This window comes from Lithobates pipiens, unplaced genomic scaffold (assembly GCF_037356315.1).
Source record: "Lithobates pipiens isolate NorthernLeopardFrog02 unplaced genomic scaffold, aLitPip1_a1.2 Scaffold_23, whole genome shotgun sequence".
Lineage (NCBI taxonomy): Eukaryota > Metazoa > Chordata > Amphibia > Anura > Ranidae > Lithobates > Lithobates pipiens.
The window spans coordinates 309,542,291-309,566,250 of record NW_027507785.1 but is presented as its reverse complement, the minus strand read 5'-3'; the positions used below and the strand labels follow the sequence as shown (position 1 = coordinate 309,566,250).

The 23,960-nt window shown below is 42.4% G+C and overlaps 1 protein-coding gene across 5 annotated transcripts in view; it reads left to right on the top strand.

Moving 5' to 3' along the window:
• LRRC7 (leucine rich repeat containing 7) overlaps window positions 1–23,960 on the top strand; it is a 525,647-nt gene that overhangs the window by 390,060 nt on the left and 111,627 nt on the right. For all 5 annotated transcript variants that reach the window (XM_077450492.1, XM_077450494.1, XM_077450490.1 and 2 more), the window contains 4 exons: window positions 8,156–8,285; window positions 10,084–10,199; window positions 15,213–15,282; window positions 16,242–16,341. In XM_077450492.1, coding sequence (XP_077306618.1) covers window positions 8,156–8,285; window positions 10,084–10,199; window positions 15,213–15,282; window positions 16,242–16,341 — 416 coding nt within the window. The remainder of the gene's footprint in view (window positions 1–8,155; window positions 8,286–10,083; window positions 10,200–15,212; window positions 15,283–16,241; window positions 16,342–23,960) is intronic.

Genomic DNA, 23,960 nt, shown 5'->3' with positions numbered 1-23,960 from the left:
CGCAGCGCCAGCAAGGTTTTAATCATGTGACAGCTTCCCTCTTTCACTGTACCCTTTACTGAACTCTAGCAGAGAAAAATGAGGTCTCCTCCTGTGCCAGACAGGACTGTGCTGTGTGGCAGAGCTGTGTAAATTTCAGAACTGGATGGATAGAAATACAAACCCATTGGCAGGTAAAATAGCTTCAGTATATGAATTTCATCTGTGTATTTAGCTGTCTGCCCAAAATTCATTTATAACCATCCCTACTCTACTCTATCCAAACTGAAAAAAAGTGTTGGCTTTACATACGCTTTCATTTTTATTTTATTTTTTGGCTGTCATTTCTGGCAGTGTCAGTGGCCTCAGGTGTTTTGCAAACCATTAGTACACTGTGTGGGCAGAATTCTGTTTTTCTGGTGTTAATGAGTCATTGTCGGCTCATGGCGATCTTCGGATAGCTGGCCCATTACAACCAACTATTGGGTTATTTTGGGAAGATACAAATCTAGACGTAGATCGGCAAGACTTTTTTTTTTGTTTGTTTGCAGAGGATTCTTCTTCTGCCCATATGAATTTTTAACAAAATGTGCAATGTTTTTCCATATATCTACTTTATTTGTATATTTTGTTTTCTGATTTAAACTTCTCATGCATGGGTTTATATTTCCTTGCATTGCTTGTTGCACTTTGTTAGCCACCATAGATAATATCAGAACTGTAATGCCGCGTACACACGACCGACCGGTTTTCCCGTCGGAATAAACTCTGAAGGTTTTTTCCGACGGAATTCCGCTCAAGCTGTCTTGCGTACACACGATCACACCAAATTCCGACCGTCAAGAACGCGGTGACGTACAACACGCATGACGGGACTAGAAAAAGGAAGTTCAATAGCCAGTAGCCAATAGCTTCCGTCTAGTACTTGCTTCAGAGCAGGCGTTGTTTTTGGTCCGTTGGAACAGCATACAGACAAGCGGTTTGCCCGATAGGAATTTGTTCCGTCAGAAAAATATAGAACATGTTCTATTTCTAGGTTCGTCAGAATTTTCGACGTAAAAAGTCAGACGGGGCATACACATGGTCGCAATATACGATGAAAACTTTCCGTCTCACTTTGTCTGTCAGAAATTCCGACCGTGTGTATGGGGCATTAGGGTTAGAAATTGGCCAAATCCCCCCCCCCCCCCCGGTTCGGTTCGGTTCAGTTCACAGCAGAACTCCCAAGCAGGGAAAAAGTTCTTCCCCCGAACAGCAAACTCCATTGAAGTCTATGGGAGCCGGATATGAGAAATCAAAATTTTGAAGGCTTATATTCAAGTAATTCGCCATAATAGGGGTATGGGGGTTTCGGTACTGTGCTGGGGGACATGTATCAATGCAAATATTTTTTTTTTTTAATTATAGTTTTTTTCAGGAGAAGTGATTTTAATTCAGATATCAGCATTGTTGTTAAAGCAGAAGTCCAGGCTGAGCTTGTTTGGCTGGTCTTTTCCAATGGATCAAATTTTGCTTTATATATTGACACTTTGGGCCCAATTTGGGCATTTTCACTTTTGTTGCAAGCGGTTTAGACATTAATAGCTGTATGTGAGAGCGATAACACCAAATTTAACACACCTGCTCCCCATTAACACCTGAGACCTTGTAACACTAACGAGTCACATGACACCGGGGAGGGAAAATTGCTAATTGGGCCCAATTCGGACATTTTCACTTAGGGGTGTACTCACTTTTGTTGCCAGCGGTTTAGACATTAATGGCTGTGTGGCGAGTTTTTTTGAGGGAACAGAAAATTTACACTGTTATACAAGCTGTACACTCACTACTTTACATTGTAGCAAAGTGTCATTTCTTCAGTGTTGTCACATGAAAAGATAGAATAAAATATTTACAAAAATGTGAGGGGTGTACTCACTTTTGTGAGATACTGTATATATGTATATATAATGTATATATATATATATATATATATATATATATATACACAGTGTATGTGTGTAAATATCTAAAATGCTGTGGAAAAAGTATTTGCCCCCTTTCTGATTTTTTTATAATTTTTTGCATATTTGTCACACTTAAATAACAGATCATCAAAAAATTTTATTATTACACCAAGATAACCAGAGTAAATACAAAATGCAGTTTTTTTAAAGATGGTTTCATTTATTAAGGGAAAAAAGCTGTCCAAACCTGCCTGGCTTTATGTGAAAAAGTAATTGCCCCCCTAAACCTAATAACTGGTTGTGCCACCCTTGGCGGCAACAACTGCAATCTAGCATTTGCGATAACTGGCAATGAGTCTTTCACATCGCTGTGGAGCCATTTTGGCCCACTCTTCTTTGCAGAATTGTTTTAACTCAGCCACATTGGAGGGTTTTCCAGCATGAACGGCCTGTGTAAGGTCATGATACAGCATCTCAATTTTGATTTAGGTCTAGGCTTCGAGCACATCAAAACCTAAATTTTGCTTTGTTTGAACCATTTGGAGGTGGACTTGCTGTTGTGTTTCGGATCATTGTTATGCTGCATTACCAAGTGTACATGAGCTTGAGGTCAAAAACTGATGGCCGGACATTCTCCTTTAGGATTGTCTGGTAGAGCTCAGAATTCATGGTTCCATCAATTATGGTAAGTCGTCCAAGTCCTAAAGCAGCAAAGCATTCCCAGACCATCACCCTACCACCACCATTTCTGACTGTTGGTATGATGTTCTTGTTATGAAATGCTGTATTCGTTTTATGCCAGATGTAACGGGATGCACACCTTCCAAAAAGTTACATTTTTGTTTCATCAGTTCATATTTGCCTAAAAATCTTGGTGATAATCAAGATATTTTTGGTAAATGTGAGATGAGCCTTTGTGTTCTTTTTGGTCAGCAGTGGCTTTGGCATTGGAATTCTCCCATGGATGCCATCTCCCATGGATGACACTGATCTCACCTGAGGCAAGTGAGGCCTGCAGTTCTTTAGATGTTGTTCTGGGTTCTTTTATGACCTCCTGGATGAGTCGCTGTCATGCTCTTGGAGTTATTTTTGTAGGCCGGACACTCCTGGTACGGTTCACCACTGTTCCATGTTATCTCCATCTGTGGATAATGACTCTTCCCGTGGTTCCCTGGAGTTCCAAAGCCTTAAGCTCCATGCACACTGGAGCTCATAAACTGCAGCTTATTGGAGTTTGGGCGTTTTTTTTTAAAGCCCATAAACCCGACTCTATGTTAGCCTATGTGTCCATGCACACATGGAAGTTTTTTAGCTTTAATGAGCAGTGGAGTTTATGAGCTTTTTTGTGAACGCCAGAAATTCACGTTCAAAGTGCCGTTTTTCACCTCCAAAAAACGGCAAATGCAGATAAAGGCTCATAAACGCTTATAAACGCTCATAAACACACGTTAATTAGTGTTCGCCATTCTATTTTTTCAATGCATTGTGGGAGTTTGGAATGCACTGTGGGATCTGAATCATTTAAGTGTGAGAAATATGCCAAAAAAATTAATAAATAACAGGAATGGGGGCAAATACTTTTTCACAACACCGTATATGTATTTTATATATTTTTTTTAAATTGCGGAAGACTCGATGGGCCACTCTATTTCTACAGGGTATCTATTTCTTGTATCCATCAGTATTGTGACAAAGGATGTCTATACCGTGGTAATAAAACATAGTAAACAAGATCCTCCAAAAAAAAACAAAAATAGGCCACAGCCTCATTAAATTGCTATCATTTCCTTTTAATCCCCTTATTAAACAGCGTGTGTGAATGAGCGATGGCGAGACATACTGTAGAAATGTCATTAATGAAGACATGTACGTATGTAATAAATCCACGGTCGTGTTCCTTAGAGGCCCTCTTTTTTTTTTCTTCCATCATGGCACAGTCTCATAAATCTGAAGATGTGGGTGTACAGTGACATATTAATAGCTCAGCAGGTTACTCAGTGAAGCATACTTCGATTTACCTCGTGATATTCATTGTTCATTTGGAATGTTGGCAGACGCAGTACAGTCTGACAGAGTATAAGTAATCTTCACGAATACTCTGTTTATGAGGAGAATTTCTATGAGTTTGGATCTCAGACGAGCCAATGACAACTTTTTCCTCTACGCCCTTGTACACACGGTCGGAGATTCCGACGGAATGTGTCCTATCGGACCGTTTTGTCGGATATTCCGACTGTGTGTGGTCTCCATCGGACTGTTTCCGTCTGAATATCCGACGGACCAACTTTTCCAACTTGCCGGTAAAATTTTACGACAAAATGCTCCGATCGGACATACTCCGATCATGTGTAGCCTACTCCGACGGACAAAGTGCACGCATGCTCAGATCAAATTCCTAGACCAAAGCTATTGTCTACTAGCCTGAACGTAGTCCCGTCGTAACAAAATAACGTCATCACGTTATGTACAATCGGATTTTCCGACAACTTTGTCCGACCGTGTGTATGCAACATCACTTCCGGACCTCTTCCGGAATTAATCCGTCGGAAATTACTCAGACGGATTTGGTTGTCAGAATCTCCGACCGTGTGTACAAGGGCTACGACAGCGCTGGCTACGGAACGCCTACTCGTGTCAAGTTTATTGCACTTATACTGCTGTGCATAGATAGTGAGAAATTTATAAATCATTTCATTTTAGTGAGGTTGGAGATTTCCATCGATGGAGCTCCATTCTCATTCTTTTAATGCCTTCTTTGGCTACTTGTCGATCTAGTACCCTAGATGTGCCAAGACATTCATTAGCTATCATTGCAACAGTCCTAAGTACTAGTTACAAGTTGGTTGTTAAGCCAAACACGAAGATACAAAAACACATTTCGATCCAGTTAAAAATTTGTTAAAAAATAGTTTTACAATAAAGTTATGTAAGTATTGTATTTATCAGCATATAACACACACACAGGTGTATAATACGCACCTTCATTTTAGGAGGGAAGTTTCAGGGGAAAACATTTTTTAATAAAGAACTTTGAAGCAAAATAAGGGTCAGTGCCCATCAATGCAGCCTCACCATTGCCCATCTGCAGCCTCACAATTGCCCATCAATGCAGCTTGATCAATGCCCATATGCAGCCTCACCTTTGCCATGAATGCAGACTGATCAATGCCCATCGGCAGCCTCACCTCAGATTACTGCTGCCTTGAAGAGGACAGGGATGGGGGGTGGGAGGAATGCCGGCAGATTACATACAGCGCAAATCTCCTGTTTACTCGGCAGTCTCTTTAATACAAAGTTCTATGATAGACAGAACACTGGTCCAATGCCGGCCCAGGATACAGACTTCCTATTGGAGAAGCCGCTGAGTAAACAGTAGATTCTCGCTGTATGTAATCTGACGGCTCTCGTCCCATCCCCTCCCTGTTCTCTCCTAAGCAGCCCAAATTGCAGTATCGGCGTATAACACGCACTATTTGCACCCGATTTTCAGGGTGAAAAAGTCAGTGTTATACGCCAATAAATACAGTACCTGTTTTGCATTGTCTCTTTTAGGTTACTTTGCATTAAAGCAAGGAAGCAGAAACTCCTGCAAGGCATGCAGACGTTGATTCACTAAAACTGGAGAGTGCAAAATCTGGTCCAGCTCTGCAAAGAAACCAATCAGCTTCCAGGTTTTATGTTTCAAAGCTTAACTGAACAAGTTGAAGTTAGAAACTGATTGGCTCCCATGAAGAGCTGCACCAGATTTTGCACTCTCCAATTTTAGTAAATCATCCGCACAGAGTATTACAACTATTCATACAACACACATGCACACTCTACCTAACCATCCTAGCAAATGGGCATTGACACTGGTCTGTATGCTTATAAGAATACTCTAAAAATTCACTTAGCTTGGGTTATAACGGCTTCATGGTCTCTGTAGGCAACCAGGACTCCAGTCTTTTCAAGTTATTGTAAAAACCGACACAGATTTCTTAGTTCTTCTTGTTGTTATGGAGCCCCCTTTCAGCATATACTTCTGACCTTTTATTTAGAACGTTTGGGTAGCCATTCCCATGTAGGCGTATCTCATTACCTCCTCCTTTCTACACCTGTTCTCTCATGGGGTAGATTTAGCATCATCCCCAGTTCAAGTTCCTTGCCTGGCACTGTGAAATCCCCTCTGACACAGACTTCTTAGTTCTTCTTGTTGTTATGGAGCCCCCTTTCCGCATATACTTCTGATCTTTTATTTAGGTATGTTTGGGTAGACATTCCCATGTAGGCGTATCTCTTTACCTCTTCCTTTCTACACCTGTTTCTATGAGAGAGAGAAGCATTTTCTAGCTCAAACTGTAGATGGCACTGTAGTATCATACATGCCATAGGTCCAATATGTCAAAAAGTCAAGCTATTGTTGACCTTTATTGACGTACCCTGGGGGTAGTGTTTGATTAGAACTCGCCTAAAACAATGGGAGCAGCTACAAATGTGTACATGGCCCATTGAATCGTTTACATTTGCCCAATATACAATAGCATCTGTTTCCGATTGTATTGTAACATAGAAGACAGCATGTACAAACATTTTTCCAATGCCATTTATTGAAGAAATGTTCACACAAGACTGATGTTTAATCCTAAAACAACAGATATTTATATGTTAGTCTGAAAAATCACCAAACCCATACTTTAAAATATAGACATACTATAAACATAACCCCCACGGGTAGTAGACCAGTCAAAACACATTTTGTTTCCCCACACTGCTATCAGTAAAACACCAAACACGCTTACTGGAAAAGAGTAGAGATGACATCACTGTGCTCTGCTCCAGTCACAGGATGGGGGTGGGTCCTGGACCAGGCTGTATTGGTGAGCTGCTGTATAGTATACAGGGAGGTCCAAAAGCTGCTTGTGCTGTCTGGTGAAAGTACCTGAATTACCAGGCTTACTAAACAGACCTACAAGTTCTTTGGCAGATAAATATATTATGTATGTGTATTTCAACTGTGTATTTACATTCTTGTCTGGAGTTCTATGTTATGCCACCTATACGCAGTGTTCTTTTTTTCAACCAATGTAAAGGTTTACTGGAAATTGCATCTTATGTAAGTTGTCCATGGATTGGTACACTCACCATCAGGTTATGCAGGAAATGCCAAACATATTTTTAAAGCTTATTTGATCCTGATCAGTGCTTGTCTTCTGGTGCATACATTCGGATTGACTCACACCTACGTTTGATTCTTTTGAATTGTTTCCAAATTATGATAATTTGTACAGGTGCATGTTTTATTGTTCTAATTGGCTAAATCTAGTCCAATCGTCTGGTGTGGTTAGTTGGCTTGGTTCACCTTTTGGACCATGTTTTATGTTACACCCATATGGAAGGTATAAAATGACACATAGTCAAGTTCCCCAAACCCGTACCTGTAAACCACCCCTCACTTGCCTGAATCTCTGAGTTTTTTCTACCAGCAGGATTCTGCTTGATTTTGGATTCAGAACAGCTGTGTGTGGCTCCACCCACACAGCCACGTCCTCCATTCACAGAGCCATCTACGGGATCTGTGAATAGAAAGGTTATAAGTCCCATCTGCTACAATGGCAGAGGGACTTGTAGATCGCAATGAAGCACTAACCCCAACCTTTGCACTCTAGTGTTTTCTTCCACCAGCCCAATAACTGTAGGCCCCTATGGACCTGGGGCTGGGGGAACAGACTGCAGAAACCTGTTGTGATGCACTGATAATTGTTACAATACTCTTCAGGCAACAATGCACAAAAATTTAAGAGATGTACTAGATATGTTTTTGTTTGCCCAGACTCACACTTTAATCATGCTGTGGCCATCCTGATGTTGTAATAAGACATAGGTTGCATTAACACTGCAAAAGTTTAAATAATATGAATACAAATTGGTTTAATTCTGCTAGTCTTTCAGCTCATACTTTGGCTGCAGTGTTTTCCCCTTAAATGTTCTTGCCCTGTAGTCTGGCAGTCTGAATGGCCACGAGTTGGTAGGTTGGTTGTTTCATAACTACTATTGACTTTTTTCTAATGCTGTGATTCAGTCCTCATTGTCTTACTGACCATCACCTCTCATTCACTGACTGCGAGAAGATGAATTGCTGCTGGTGTTTGCATTTGTTTCCCGTCTGTCCTGTTCTGCCTGGTAAAATATATTGAAGTAGATGTTATCATTGCCCTGGTATTTGCTCAATAAATCTTCTTCTAAAATTTCAGTTTATCTTTGTTAGAAGAGTTTGATTGCAGTTGTAATGAGCTGGAGAGCCTGCCTCCTACCACTGGGTACCTGCACAATCTCCGTACGTTGGCCGTGGATGAGAACTTTCTTACTGAGCTGCCACGGGAGGTGAGTCAGTATTTGCGGCGGAAGTAATTGGCAGGAGTGGTCAGTTAAGCAGCCTTATTTAATAAAGGGTGCATAGAAGTGCTATTTGATATTTGTAGGAACTTCAGAAGACTGGCAGGCTGCAGTTGGGTATTTACCTTGAAGTGAATGGAGTCTGTAGTGTGAAGGACCGGGTGGAGCTGTGCAGAGTTTCAAAGAGTTCGGAAGAAAGGCTGTGGGGTTCCAGGCAGAGACCATGCATTGAAGATCTCCCAGGGGGTTACTGGAAAAGGAAGCGATAAAGGATAAGGGCACTAAAACTGCACTTACCTTTCAAAGTCCATCTCCGGACAAGTCTACATTTTTAAGCCTGGCAGGCTGCAGTTGGGTATTTACCTTGAAGTGAATGGAGTCTGTAGTGTGAAGGACCGGGTGGAGCTGTGCAGAGTTTCAAAGAGTTCGGAAGAAAGGCTGTGGGGTTCCAGGCAGAGACCATGCATTGAAGATCTCCCAGGGGGTTACTGGAAAAGGAAGCGATAAAGGATAAGGGCACTAAAACTGCACTTACCTTTCAAAGTCCATCTCCGGACAAGTCTACATTTTTAAGCCTGGCAGGCTGCAGTTGGGTATTTACCTTGAAGTGAATGGAGTCTGTAGTGTGAAGGCCCGGGTGGAGCTGTGCAGAGTTTCAAAGAGTTCGGGAGAAAGGCTGTGGGGTTCCAGGCAGAGACCATGCATTGAAGATCTCCCAGGGGGTTACTGGAGAAGGAAGCGATAAAGGATAAGGGCACTAAAACTGCACTTACCTTTCAAAGTCCATCTCCGGACAAGTCTAAATTTTTAAGCTAAGCTTCAACTAAAGCTAAGTCCATGAGAACCTTTTTTTTATTACTTACCTCGAGACTGTCGGGTTAAAAACCTTCTTGAAGTTCAGGTGAGGTCATCGCCCACCTTTACTTGGCTGTATGATATTGTCCTCCAGCAGCACAGAAAGGAGTGGTCTATAGGACTACATTACATAGGCCTGCCCTGCATTTCACGCTGGGGGGGAAGGACATTGAGGAGACATTGAGGAGACTGGTCATCCATTGAACAGAAGGTCATCTGGGGTGACCAGTCTCCTCGATGGTAAACAATGCCACAAGAATAGTTAGGAGGCAGCATTTCCTGATTTGGGGGAATTGGGGATGAATGAAGATGTTGAAAGGCAAAACAATAAACCAGAACAATTATTTCAATTTTTGTTTTCTACCCAAACAACAGCTTTAAATTAGTACTTTGTTTTTGCTCTCTTTCTTGAAAAGGGCATTAATTGGTTAAGCGAGCTACAGAAATAACGAAATGCAATATATATTAATCTCATAATCTCTCGCAAAAGGGGGCTTACTTTGTGTATATTCTTCAGAACTCCAGGGATGTCCTGGATTATATAGAACAATAAATGGTGGTTATAGGGCTGAAAACTGGTAGGAGTGGATCAATCATATATAAGAAACAAAGTTAAAGTGGACCTTTCAGTAACTATATCTCTGCATGAATAAACTTCTGAAATGTCACAATACAGAGCAACAGCATGATTAATGCAAAAATAAAAATAAACCCTACCTTTTATCATTAAAATACCACCCTTGAGATGCATATAAGTGACTTTGGCTATGCTCTGATGTCATCAGCTTGCTGCAGGCAGAACAAACCATTTCTATAGTCTGCTGTCAAAAAGTGCAACATTGCAAGTTCAAAACAAATGCATTTACTGGTGACTTATTTGGTTCATCTGGAATAATGTTGGTGAAAAATATTCTTACTTTCTCATTGTTAGATTGGAAACTGCAAGAACGTCACCGTGATGTCACTGCGATCGAATAAGTTGGAGTTTTTACCTGAGGAGATTGGCCAGATGACAAAGCTGAGAGTATTAAACTTAAGTGACAACAGGTATCACAAGGACACAAAAACATATAATCAAGAGATATTAAAACATCAAACAATGTGTGAGTAGGGTAACAGGTGAACAGAGCCAGGCCGGGTCATGGAGATTTCAGAAGTCATGGCGGTGAAGATAAGCGCATTTGAGAAATGTCAGAGCACTTTGAGTCACATCATAACGAGTGATGGGGAAATGGGGCTCCCACTGGTTTTGTCAGTCTCTGATTAACAGTGCTGCCTTGCTCCTTACATGCTACTTCTAAGGTTTTTACGTCATATACCTTTAGACTGCTCTACCATAGTGGAAAGTGCGATGGTCTGAACTTCAAATATCCAGTCATGTTCTGGTTAAAGAAAAAAGTCAGGGCTGCTTCTTCACCTTACTCCCAACTGTAGGTCAAGCCCCAGGAGTGCCTGAATTTGGAAGGAAAATCTTTTCCTGTTCCCCTTTGAGAGGAAGGGGTATTTTAAATAGAGCAGTTTAGCCATTGACTAGACAATATTAATACATTTCATATACCCACAAATCCATTTGATCTAAGATATCCGATTTGCAAATCATGCAGGGTACAGCCTAAACGAGATTGGCAACTCTGAATTCAGGAGCAGTGCAGCATTGTTGCCACCCCATCATAGGAATCTGCATTAGGTGGACTTTACTGGCTGGATCAACATGTATTTGTGGTACTTTTTAGGAGAGCTAAGAGAAAACGGTAAGTGCAGATACACTTATAAATGGGAGACAAAGCACACATTTGTCGTATGAGGCCATAATTTAACTAACCTGTTTCAAATACTCAAGTTAAAAACAGAGGTGTTGTTGCATACATTTGAAAACACATATAAAGTCAAAACTGTGTTGAGGCACCTGTGAAAAATAGCTCAAAACATCTGGGTTCCAAACTATTGGACAGATTTACCAATGCATAAATAGAGAGCAGGTTACCTGGCGGCTGCCCTGTCTTACTCACAGGTACAGCACACCAGAAACCCAACATTGCCTAAAGGCTAAGTTCATCGTTTTTTTTCTTCTAAATTCCCTGTGTACCAATATATCCATAATGTACCTCTTTTGCAGAAAAGAAAAAGCTTTCTATATGTCCTAGACCAGGCTTTACCTCAGCCTTCAGTTTGTTGTACAAAAAAACTCTCCATTGCTTCCTGGTGCCCATCCCTTAGGTTTGAAAAACCGTTAAGACACTGGAAGGTGTTCACCAGCTGACCTCATAAACACATGCCCTGCACCTGCCCTCCCCTTCCAGGAGATTGCTCCCACCCACCTCTGTACTCGCATACAATCAATGTCAACAAACAATATTCTCACTAACTACACAGCTAGGATCGTCCTTGTTTTGCACCTTACCATCTTCTTGCGTCAATTGCTCATTTTGGCATTGTGTGCAGAAGCTGAGCAATCACAGCCTATGTGGAGCAGAGCTGTAGTACTGTAAAAAGGAGAAGTGTGTCCCTGGAAGTCCGTAAAGCTCTCTGTACACTTTACAATCTGATTGTACAATCTCTGTTCAATTTACTTTAGATTTATCAAAACTATGGAATAGGAGGTCCCACCAGAGCAATTGATCTGGTTTGTTTTAAATCAGACAGGCCCTTGCACTACATAACTGATGGTAGATCTAAAGGAGATTGTACAATCAGGTTGTACAGAAAGTGGGTGGAAATAAAATAAGAGGTGGTATAGTAATGAAGGAGATGTGGTCCAAACTGGTAAGCAGGCCATATTCTGTGATGCACTAAGGCAGTGCATGATGAGAGATGATCTACAGGAAGTGACTTGTGTTGGAGACCGCGCTGGACTGACTGGATTGGTCACTGGTCCTGGGTGGATATTGGTGACTGTGGACAAAAAGTAAGAAATGCCTTGCGGTGGGTTGTGCCCAGTGATGGATGGTGGCTATGGGCTCTCTTGGGGATTGGGCTTCCGCCTTTTCTGTTCCACCTTACGGTCGTTTCAGCATGTAGACTTGGATAAAAAGGAAGGAGCGCCTGGTGTCCAGAAGATATCGGAAGTGACAGAAGCAGAAAGCATTTTTTTTTTTAAATAAACAAACGTGAAAATTGAACACTTCAGTGGATGAGATAAGCACATTGGGGTGGCTGGGGCAGACAGGACATTGGGAAATGCTTCTATTTATTATAAACAGTGAAATTCTGACCGAAAAGGTGAACTTAGCCTTTAAAGCCAGCTGTGTATCTGCACCATATCAGCAAAAGATCTTGGTATCCTCTTCTTCACCCCTAAACCTTTCACTCTTATAACTCCCTCCAGCTTGTAGAGTATGCACCTTCTCCCCCAAGTAATTTAGCCATACACTTGCTCAAGTTGATAGTCCCTCCAGACCAGGTTTAGGGTTCACCACAACTTCACCACAACTTCTGCTACCCCTCTTCCTACACTGCTCAATATTTTGGGTCCTTTATTGACTCCTTGACAAACACAAAGCAGGAACACCCCATCTGGTCGGGCATATGTAAAGAACTTAAATCAAAGCTCTTTGATAATATACTTTAGTTTATATGTAATTATATGGTTCATTAGCATCAAAGATGGTGTTTCAATTCACTTGTGCCTGTCACGTAATATCAAAAGTCTTTCTATCGTGTACAATTCTTCATGAACCAAAGCTCTTACATCCATCTTAGCATAATGGATACATCCTTACGACCCACTTGTGGCAGAGAAATGAGACGGTTGCCACCTTGAAGACTCTCAATGTGGAGCATCATCTGTTAGGCAGGTATCCAGCACAAGAGGCAATCAGTTGGAGCATACGTTGCACATGTGCGCTAATTATGTTCATGCAATTAGCATTTAACAAACCAACTCAGTCTAGAGCTTAGTTTAATTAGGGATGTCAGGAATATTTTATTAACCCACAACACCTGCGTGTCTTCTACTGACTGTATGGATTCAGGGATTCTATATCTTCCAGGGAAAAAAAAGGCCATCCTATATTTTAGTAACTTTTTTTTTTTACCACCCATGTAGGCAAAGGTTTGGTCAAGTAGCAACCCTATGTGGGTGGTAAATTCAGTACCAGTAGGGCCTCATGCATAAAAAAAATTATGGATAGTGTGTTTAGCATAATCTGAATGTGCAGGTTAAAAAATTAAAACAGGCATATGAATGGTATCAGAAAAAAAAGGATTGGTGGGTGATCACCTGGCACCACATCCCCAGCTCATAAGTAAAGAGAGAAAGTTTGCATGTAAACACATGGGACGTTTAGGGTGCCATGCATAAAAACAAGAAAATCCAATCTAAAAAGTACTTTTGTAGCACCCTCCTAGGTAAGAGTTGTGCCCTGTACACACGGTCTGACTTTCCGACGACAAAATCCGTCTGATTTTTTCCGACGGATTTTGGCCCAGACTTGTCTAGCATACACACGGTCGCACAAAGTTGTCGGAAAATCTGATCGTTCTGAACGCGGTGACATATAACACGTACAACGGGACTATAAACGAGCCAGTAGCCAATAGCTTTCATGTTGTAATTTATTCTGAGCATGCGTGCCACTTTGTCCGTCGGTATTGTCTTCACACGATCGGAATTTAAACGTTCAGAGTTTGTTGTTGGAAAATTTAGATCCTGCTCTCAAACTTTGTGTGTCGGAAATTCCGACGGAAAAAGTCAGATGGAGCCCCACACACGATCGGATTTTCCGACAACACGATCCGATCGCACATTTTCCGTTGGAAAGTCCGACTGAGTGTACAGAGCATTAGAGTCGTTTTTGACTCCTCTGCTTAACAGAGGAGCAGTTAGGTACATTTATTCGGACTGTCTGCTAACAGAGGCCATGATCGTTTAGTTCTGCCTGATGCTCTGATGCTGCTCATGCCGTCTGTGGCTTCCCTGTATCTAAGCTTCCCTCCTATCCCAGTTCCTAAATTAAAATAAAATAACCAAAAAACTCTACAATCCTGAGACCGATCATTGGAGTAATGAGCGCTTGTGCACCTGGCTGGGAAAATACTGTGTGCCTGTCTGCGGGGCTGAAACTAGGGAAGATTCTTGCTGTGGGAGCACCTGACAGGAGGGAGGAGGGAGGAGCCAGGAGCGCCCGACAATAGGAGGATCTGGGCTGCTCTGTGCAAAACCAACTGCACAGAGCAGGTAAGTATAAAGAGTAAGATAGTAAGATAAAGAAAACCTTCTGTGCGCAGCAGCCCCCTGATACTTACCTGAGCAACCATCTCTATCCACGAGTGCCTTGGCCGGTATCTCCCTCCTGATTGGTTGAGCCACAGCAGTGGCGCTATTGGCTCCCACTGCTGTCAATCGAAATCAGTTATCTAATCAGGAGAGAGAGTGGCGGGGCAAAACTGTGGCTCTGTGTCTGAATGGACACACAGAACTGCGGATCAGGTGCCCCCATAGCAAGCTGCTTGCTGTGGGGGCACTCAACAGGAGGGAGGGGCCAAGAGAGCCAGCGAGGGACCCGAAAAGAGGAGGATCTGGGCTGCTTTGTGCAAAACCAACTACACAGAGCAGGTAAGTATAACATGTTTGTTATTTTAATGTAAAAAAAAAAAAAAACGAGGGTTACCAATATACAACAATGGATTAAAAAAACTGCACATGACCCTTTTTTTCCACCAGTATGTGTGGTGTGGTGCACTATGGTGCATTGGCCTCTACTGTACAGTATTTCGGGGCTTTATTAATAACAAATGGCACCGCAATGCACCATAGTAACACCATAGTAACACTTGCGATGAGTTAATATGTGTTTTAACGCGTACATCTGAAGAGGCCCTAAGGGGTATTTATAAATGTGCAGGTGAATTTTCAGACAACAGGTTTCTGCATTTTACAAAGAATAGACAATTTTGCTAATTGGCCCACAAAATAGTAAAAAAAAGTACACAGCTGTATTATACATAATCACATCTTCTGCAAAATACAAAATGCAGAAGTTTAAACTAATACAACTTGTGTGTAAAAAGACATAATTTGCATGTGTAAGTGAGCTTCTGCCTTTTTTTTTTTTTTTCCAGGTTAAAAAATTTGCCGTTCAGCTTTACGAAACTTAAAGAACTTGCTGCTCTGTGGCTTTCTGACAATCAGGTAATGAGATTTATTTAGAGACGGACTCTGCATTTTCCATTATAGATTAAAAGCATAGCTCCAGGACTTGTTTTTTTTTATTGTTGACCAACACCCCCCCCATATATAAAAAAATAATAATTGTGCCAGTCTTCACTTAAGCAGGCCATAGATGAGTCGAAAAAACGAAAGTTCTGTCGATCAAAAAAACAAAAATAGCGCATACGATTGTGCCATCAATTGTTTCGATTATCTACACAAAAAAAACCAGCATGTTGAATCAGGCACTTTCGATTGCGGCATGAAAATCGCGTGTCGCAGCTGGCACACTAATGATGCGAACAAACGATTCGATGGTCGACATGAATTTTGTTCATTTTTAAACTCGTTCACGTCTCTTCATGTCCCAGCTCTGTCCCCGACTTCTAGCTCAAGATTCTGATCCCATTGTTCACCATCAATAGGGCCAACATCTCTCTCCCATTTTTCTCGACTAGCCCAAGCTTAGTAGATGAGGGCAAGCTCTGCTGACTCTCATTATCCAATCGTGTGCAAGCAAACTGCTGTTTTTTTTTTTTCCTTGCATGTGATTGGGTCTTCTTTGCAAAGTGAAGCTTTCCCTCATTTCCTGAGCTCTGGAGCAGTGACTGCACTTGCAGAGTGCACAGTCTATTTGCCTTTAGTGAATCATCTACAAAGTGCCCCATTGCTGGATTGTACGTGAAGAATAGAGCCCCATTCATGGTGTCAGTAAAGGTAATGGTGCCCCCCATCTTTGGTGTCATTTGATGGGATAGTGCCCCAAAGGCCAGATAAAGGCAAGTAAAGGGCCACAATCGGCCCCTGGGCCGCAGTTTGGGAACCACTGATTTATGGCAATTGAAAGGTGCTTTTTTTGGGTGAAATAATAATGTGATTTGGTAATACTGACCTCCTTATTCTCTGCATTGTCTTATGCCAAATTTGTGTTTTACTTTCAGTCCAAAGCACTCATCCCTCTACAGACGGAGGCGCACCCGGACACCAAGCAGAGGGTATTAACCAACTACATGTTCCCCCAGCAGCCGCGTGGTGACGAGGGTAAATATTTATGTCATGTGGTTTTTTTCATTTTATTTTTGTGTGCCAATAAGTAAAAATTTTAGAAAAACAAGATAATGCAATCAATGCATGTGCTGAGCTCAGAGAATAACTACCCTTGGATTAATTCTGAACTCATTAAAAATTGATAAATCATTTGTCAGGACTGCTTATACTTCAAATAGACGGTGCATGGCTACCGCTTTTTCAAACGGGTGGTAAAAACGGGTGGCTAAGTCGTGGTTTTTACCGCCCCCCTGGTCATCCAATTGAACTGTAAAATAACAGCCGGATGCATCATTTTTAACTTGGGGTGCAGAGTTTGACATCAATTGTTCACACTCTGAAGAGCGGTCTGTGTTAGAATTGTTCTTTGGAAAGCATTTGACAGGTGGTGAGGAGGTGTTGTATCACCTGCCTGCTTGGACCCCGCACTAGCGCGCCACAACCGCATGCGTTGTACATAGTTTTGGGGTGCTTGCAAACTGGCCTCATTTACTTGAATGGGTCATGCTAGGCGGGTGCTACGCAGAGAGGAATGTTGTCCCATTCTTGCCTGATATAGGATTCTAACTGCTCAACACTCCTGGGTCTTCTTTGTTGTATTTTTCATGCACCAAATATTTTTAATTGGTAAAAAGTCTGGACTGCAAGCAGGCCAGTTAAGGCCCCGGACTCTTCTACTATGAAGCCATGCTGTTGTCATAGATGCAGTATGCAGTTTAGCATTGTCCTTTTGAAATATGTAAGGCCTTCCTTGAAAAAAGACGCAATCTGGATGGGAGCAATATGCTGCTCTAAAACCTGGATATATCTTTCACCATTGATGGCGCCTTTCTGGATGTACAAACTGCCCATTCCATACACACTAAAGCACCCACCATACCATCAGAAATGCCGGATTTTGAACTGAGCGCTGATAACAAGCCAGAAAGTCACTTTCCTCTTTAGTCCAGAGGACGTAGTTCCCACGATTGCCGAAAAGAATGTCAAATTTAGATTTGTCTGACCACAGAACACATTTTCCACTTTGCAACAGACCATTTTAAATGAGTTTTGGCCCAGAGAAGATGGTGCTGTTTCTGGATCGTGTTCAGATATGGCTTCTTCTTTGCATGATAGAGCTTTAACTTGCATTTTTTGATGCGTTCACAGACAGTGAACCTATGCAGTGATGTCCATCACAGAGTCATGCCTGTCTTTAATGCAATGCCGTGTTAGGGCCGAAGATCACAGGCATCCAATTATGTGTTTCTGCCTTTTCCATTGTGCACAGAGATTTCTCCAGTTTCTCAGAAAGATTTTGAATATGTTATGTACTGTAAATGATAATATATTTAAACTCTGTGCAATTTTACATTGAGGAACACTATTCTGAATTTGTTCAACAATTTTTAGACGCAACTTTTCACAGTTTGGTGAACCTCTTATATGTTCTATTGTAAAAAAACAAAAAATATGGCTTTATGAGATTTGCAAATCATTGCATTCTGTTTTTATGTTTTTTTTTTTTTTAGCATATTTGTCACACTTAAATGATTCAGATCATCAAACAAATTTTAATATTACACAAAGATAACCCGATTAAATACAAAATGCAGTTTTTAAATGATGATTTAATTTATTAACCACTTTCAGACCGGACCATTTTGCTGGTAAATGACCAGAGGTCTTTTTACAATTTGGCACTGCGCTGCTTTAACTGGTAATTGCGCGGTCATGCAATGTTGTACCCAAACAAAATTTGCGTCCTTTTCTTCCCACAAATAGAGCTTTCTTTTGATGGTATTTGATTGCCTCTGCGATTTTTATTTTTTGCAATATAAGCGTAAAAAGACCGCAAATTTTTTAAAAAAATATTTTCTACTTTTTGTTATTAGAAAAATCCAATAAACTCAATTTTAGTCATACATTTAGGCCAAAATGTATTCAGCCACATGTCTTTGGTAAAAAAAACGTCAATAACTGTATATTTATTGGTTTGCGCAAAAGTTGTCACATCTACAAACTAAGGTACGTTTTCTGGAATTTACGCAGCTTTTAGTTTACGACTGCCTATCTCAGTTCTTGAGGTGCTAAAATGGCAGGGCAGTACAAAACCCCCCCAAATGACCCCATTTTGGAAAGTAGACCCCCCTAAGGAAATTGATAAGTGGCATGTTGAGCCCATCGAATATTTTATTTTTTTGCCTCAAGCGATTGAATAATGACAAAAAAATATTTTTTTTTTTTTTTTTTACACAAAGTTGTCACTAAATGATATATTGCTCACACATGCTATGGGCATATGTGAAATGACACCCCAAAAATTCTGCTGCTTCTCCTGAGTACGGGGATACCACACGTGTGGGATTTTTTGGGAGCCTAGCCGCGTACGGGGCCCCGAAAGCCAAGAACCGCCTTCAGGTTTTCTAAGGGCGTAAATATTTGACTTCACTCCTCACTACCTATTACAGTTTTGAAGGCCATAAAATGCCAAGATGGCACAAAACCCCCACAAATGACCCCATTTTAGAAAGAAGACACCCCAAGCTATTTGCTGAGAGGCATGTTGAGTCCATGGAATATTTTATATTTTGCCACAAGTTGCGGGAAAATTACAAACTTTTCTTTTTATTTATTTTTTTCACAAAGTTGTCACTAAATGATATAATGCTCACGCATGCCATGGGCATATGTGAAATGACACCCCAAAATAAATTCTGCTGCTTCTTCTGAGTACGGGGATACCACATATGTGGGACTTTTTGGGAGCCTAGCCGCGTACGGGGCCCCGAAAACCAAGCACCGCCTTCAGGCTTTCTAAGGGCGTTACAGTTTTGAAGGCCATAAAATGCCAAGATGGCACAAACCCCCCCCCAAATGACCCCATTTTGGAAAGTAGACACCCCTAAATGTAGGGGTACACTAGTGAGACTAGGTAATAAATGGCGGGTGCCCTGAAACTATAAAAAAATAACTAACCAACCAGCGTCACCTGTAACAGTTATATGGTGATCACTGGTGAAAGGGTTAACTAGGGGGCAATCAGGGGGCTTTATGCGGTAGTATATGGGGGTCCCTGGCGCTATAAAAAGTTGCGGCGAACCTAAATACCTACCTGCCTAACTAGCGTCACCTGTGACACTAATACAGCGATCAGAAAAATGATCGCTTATTAGGCTGGGTTCACACTGGAGCGATGCGGGAACGCCACGAATCCGCGGCGGGTTCCCGCATCGCATGCCTCCCGGCGGCAGTTCACACTGCCCTATGCGAACTGCTGGGAGTGTCAGTGAAATGTTACTGACACCCCCAGATCAGTTCGCATATCGCAGTGCGATCTGCAAACTTGGATCGCATGGTGTGAACACCCATGCGATCCGATTCTGCTGCGGACCAAAAAAAGGGTCCCGTGCGAGTTTGCGGCGGGTGCGACACGAATTCAGCCATACTATCTGTATGGCTGAACTCGAATCGCACAGAGATCGGATGTGATTTGCACTGCAGTGCGGTGCGAATCACATCCGTTCTCAAACCGCTGCAATGTGAACCCAGCCTTAGTGACACTGGCGACGGGGGGTGATCACGGGGTTAAGCCTTTATTGGGGGGGGTTAGGGGGGTACCTTAGAACTAAAGGGGGCTAACCCTAACTGCCCTAACAGTTATTACAGTCACAAATGACACCAATGCAAAAAAAAAAAAAAAAAAAGCAATTGGTGTCACTGTGACTGGGGGGGCAGGGGTAATTGGGGGGGTGATCGGGGGGTAAAGGGGGGGTGTGAGAGTGCCTGGCATGTTCTACTGTATGTGTGGTGTGTTGGTGCAACTCACCGAACCTCTCTCCTCGGTGCCGGAACGAAAAATACCGACACGGAGGAGAGAATACATCACTTCCTCTCCTGTGTTTACATTACAGGAGAGGAAGTGATGTCACAAAGGATTTCCATTCGTCGAGAGCGATCGCGAGGGGGTGGCCATGAATGAATGGCCGCCCCCTCATCCCGGATCGCTCTCGAAGGAATGCCGACCGCCGCAGGCACCGGGGGGGGGGCCCGATCGGGCCCCCCACCCGCGGGCAGGCAGGGACTTATTTATACGCCCATATGCCTGCCCGTGCCATTCTGCCGACGTATATCGTCGTGCGGCGGTCGGCAAGTGGTTAAGGGAAAAAAGCTGTACAAACTTACATGGCCCTATGTGAAAAAGTGATTGCCCTCTAAACTTTATAACTGATTGTGCCACCCCTGGTGGCAACAACTGCAATCAAGCTTTTGCAATAACCAGCAATGGGTCTTTCACATCGCTGTGGAGGAATTTCGGCCCACTCTTCTTTGTAGAATTGTTTTAATTCAGCCACATTGGAGGGTTTTACAGCAGGCCTATTTAAGGTCATGCCACTTTTTGAGCCATTCAGAGGTGGGCTTGCTTGTGTGTTTCAAATCATTGTCCTGCTGCATAACCCAAGTGCACTTGAGCTTGAGGTCAGGAACTGATAGCCGGATATTCTCCTTTAGGATATTCTGGTAGAGCTCAGAATTCATGGTTCCATCAATTATGGTAAGTCATCCAGGTCCTGAAGCTGCAAAGTAGCCCCAGACCATCACACCACCACCACCATGTCTGACTATTGGTATGATATTCTTTTTATGAAATGCTGTATTATTGCCAGATGTAATGGGATGCACACCTTCTAAAAAGTTCAACTTTTATCTCATCAGTCCACAGAATATTTGCCCAAAAGTCTTGGGGATATTCAAGATGTTTTTTGGCAAATGTGAGGTGGGCCTTTTTGTTCTTTTTGGTCAGCAGTGGCTTTGGCCTTGGAATTCTCCCATGGACGCCATTTTATTGTTGAACACTGATCTTACCTGAGGCAAGTGAGGCCTGCACTTCTTTAGATGTTGTTCTGGGTTCTTTTATGAAGTCCTGGATGAGACGTTGTTGTGCTCTTGGAGTGATTTTGGTAGGCTGGCCACTCCTGGGAAGGTTCACCACTGTTCTGAGTTTTCTCTATTTGTGGATAATGACTCTCAATATGGTTTTCTGGAGTCCCAAAATTTAGAAATGGCTTGGTAACCCTTTCCAGACCGATACATGTTCATTTCTTTGTTTCTCATCTGTTCTTGAATTTCTTTATATATTTTAGCATTGTCAGACAGCTTCTATTTAAGTGATTTTTTGATTCAACAGGTCTGGCAGTAATCAGGTCTTTGTGGGGCAAGTGAAATTTAGCTCAGCTTTCCAAAAAAATGTGGTTAATCACCAATCAGTTTGTTCATGATTTAGCAGGGGGGAATTACTTTTCACAGCATCCCCACATTTTGGGAATTAGGGTTGTATTTTTTATGCAGAATTGGGCCTATAGAGTTCACATGGGCACCTTCTGTTTGGATCTGTTCCCCTGCTGATCAGAGCAGATGACTGGTGCATGTCTGCTCAGTTGATGCAGAGGGGACACAGACAGAGACCACTCTGCTCTTTGGGTGGCTGGGAGTACATGGACTCCTCTGTCCGTTCAAACCTGGCTGCCTCTGATCTGGTCCACCCTAACAGAAGAGGACGCAGTCCCCCTCAATTTTTGTGGCAGGCCTGATTGGACCCGGAGGTAGGCAGGTGTAAATGGACGCAAGTCAATTTAGGAATGCAAGGACCTTTCCGATCAGGTCCCCCTGAAAAATTAACAAGCAGACCTGATCAGATCACCCACATGAGGGGGCCCTTAGATTTAAATGGGAAGGCTTGAAAATGCACAAATCAAGTGTTTTTGTGTGTTTTTTAGGTATTTTTTTTAGCCGGTAAAAACTGGTCTCCCTTGTGATTTCCAATGGCTACTACAAAAATGTCTGAAGCTGAAATACACGTGTAAAATTCTTGAAATAATAAAATGCCAAAATGCACATACGGTATATTCATGCAAAAAAACATCAAAAAACATGCCCGGAAATCTCTCTGCTTAGGTGTGAATGCGGCCTAAAGTTCTACTTTTGTAATCTAGCCATCATGCCTGCAATCAGGTTTATTACACACTAGCTCAGGTCAAGCCATGAGATTACCTCTCCGCTGTCCTGTGCCGCCACTAGCAACAATTATACTACACAATCATGATTATTCTGCAAAAAAAAGATAAAGTTGCTGAGCCATCATGACAGCGGCCTCTAAGTTCTTTCCCGGAATCCCCCGATACTGTAAACATAGTGCTGATGTTTTTAATGTGACACTCACCCCTGATGGCTCTTGGATCACAGCCTAGAACAGGACTGCGTGCGCAGGAAGGAGCGTCCATTAATTGGCTTATTGATTTTTCCTGGACTTTCTGCTCTACTGGTGTTTTTTTTTTTTTTTTTTTTAAAGTCTACAATATTCAGCTCTACAATCTATCAGCGGAATATTCTGTTCTTGTAAGAACATCTTTAATTTACAGTATCTCACAAAAGTGAGTACACCCCTCACATTTTTGTAAATATTTTATTACATCTTTTCATGTGACAACACTGAAGAAATGACACTTGTCTACAATGTAAAGTAGTGAGTGTACAGCTTGTATAACAGTGTAAATTTGCTGTCCCCTCAAAATAACTCAACACACAGCCATTGATGTCTAAACTGCTGGCAACAAAAGTGAGTACACCCCTAAGTGAAAGTGCCTAAATTGAACCCAAAGTATCAATATTTTGTGTGGCCACCATTATTTTCTAGCACTGCCTTAACCATCTTGGGCATGGAGTTCACCAGAGCTTCACAGGTTGTCACCGGAGTCCTCTTCCCCTCCTCCATGATGACATCACAGAGCTGGTGGATGTTAGAGACCTTGTGCTCCTCCACCTTCTGTTTGAGGATGCTCCACAGATGCTCAATAGGGTTTAGGTCTGGTTGGCCAGTCCATCACTTTTACCCTCAGCTTCTTTAGCAAGGCAGTGGTCGTCTTGGAGGTGTGTTTAGGGTCATTATTATGTTGGAATACTGCCATGTGGCTCAGTCTCCGAAGGGAGGGGATCATGCTCTGCTTCAGGTTGTCACAGTACATGTTGGCATTCATGGTTCCCTCAATGAACTGTAGCTCCCCAGTGCCGGCAGCACTTATACAGCCCAAGATCATGACATTCCCACCACCATGCTTGACTGTAGGCAAGACATACTTGTCTTTGTGCTCCTCATCTGGTTGCCGCCACACACGCTTGACACCATCTGAACCAAATAAGTTTATATTGGTCTCATCAGACCACAGGACATGGTTCCAGTAATTCATGTCCATAGTCTGCTTGTCTTTAGCAAACTGTTAGCAAGCTTTCTTGTGCATCATCGTTAGAACAGGATTCCTTCTGGGATGGCAGCCATGCAGACCAATTTGATGCAGAGTGCGGCGTACAGTCTGAGCACTGACAGGCTGACCCCCTTCAACCTCTGCAGCAATGCTGGCAGCACTCATACGTCTATTTCCCAAAGACAACCTCTGGATATAACGCTGAGCAAGTGCACTCAACTTCTTTCTTCGACCATGGCGAGGCCTATTCTGAGTGGAACCTGTCCTGTTAAACCGCTGTATGGTCTTGGCCACCATACCGCAGCTCAGTTTCAGGGTCTTTGCAATCTTCTTATAGCCTAGGCCAGGGGTAGGGAACCTCGGCTCTCCAGCTGT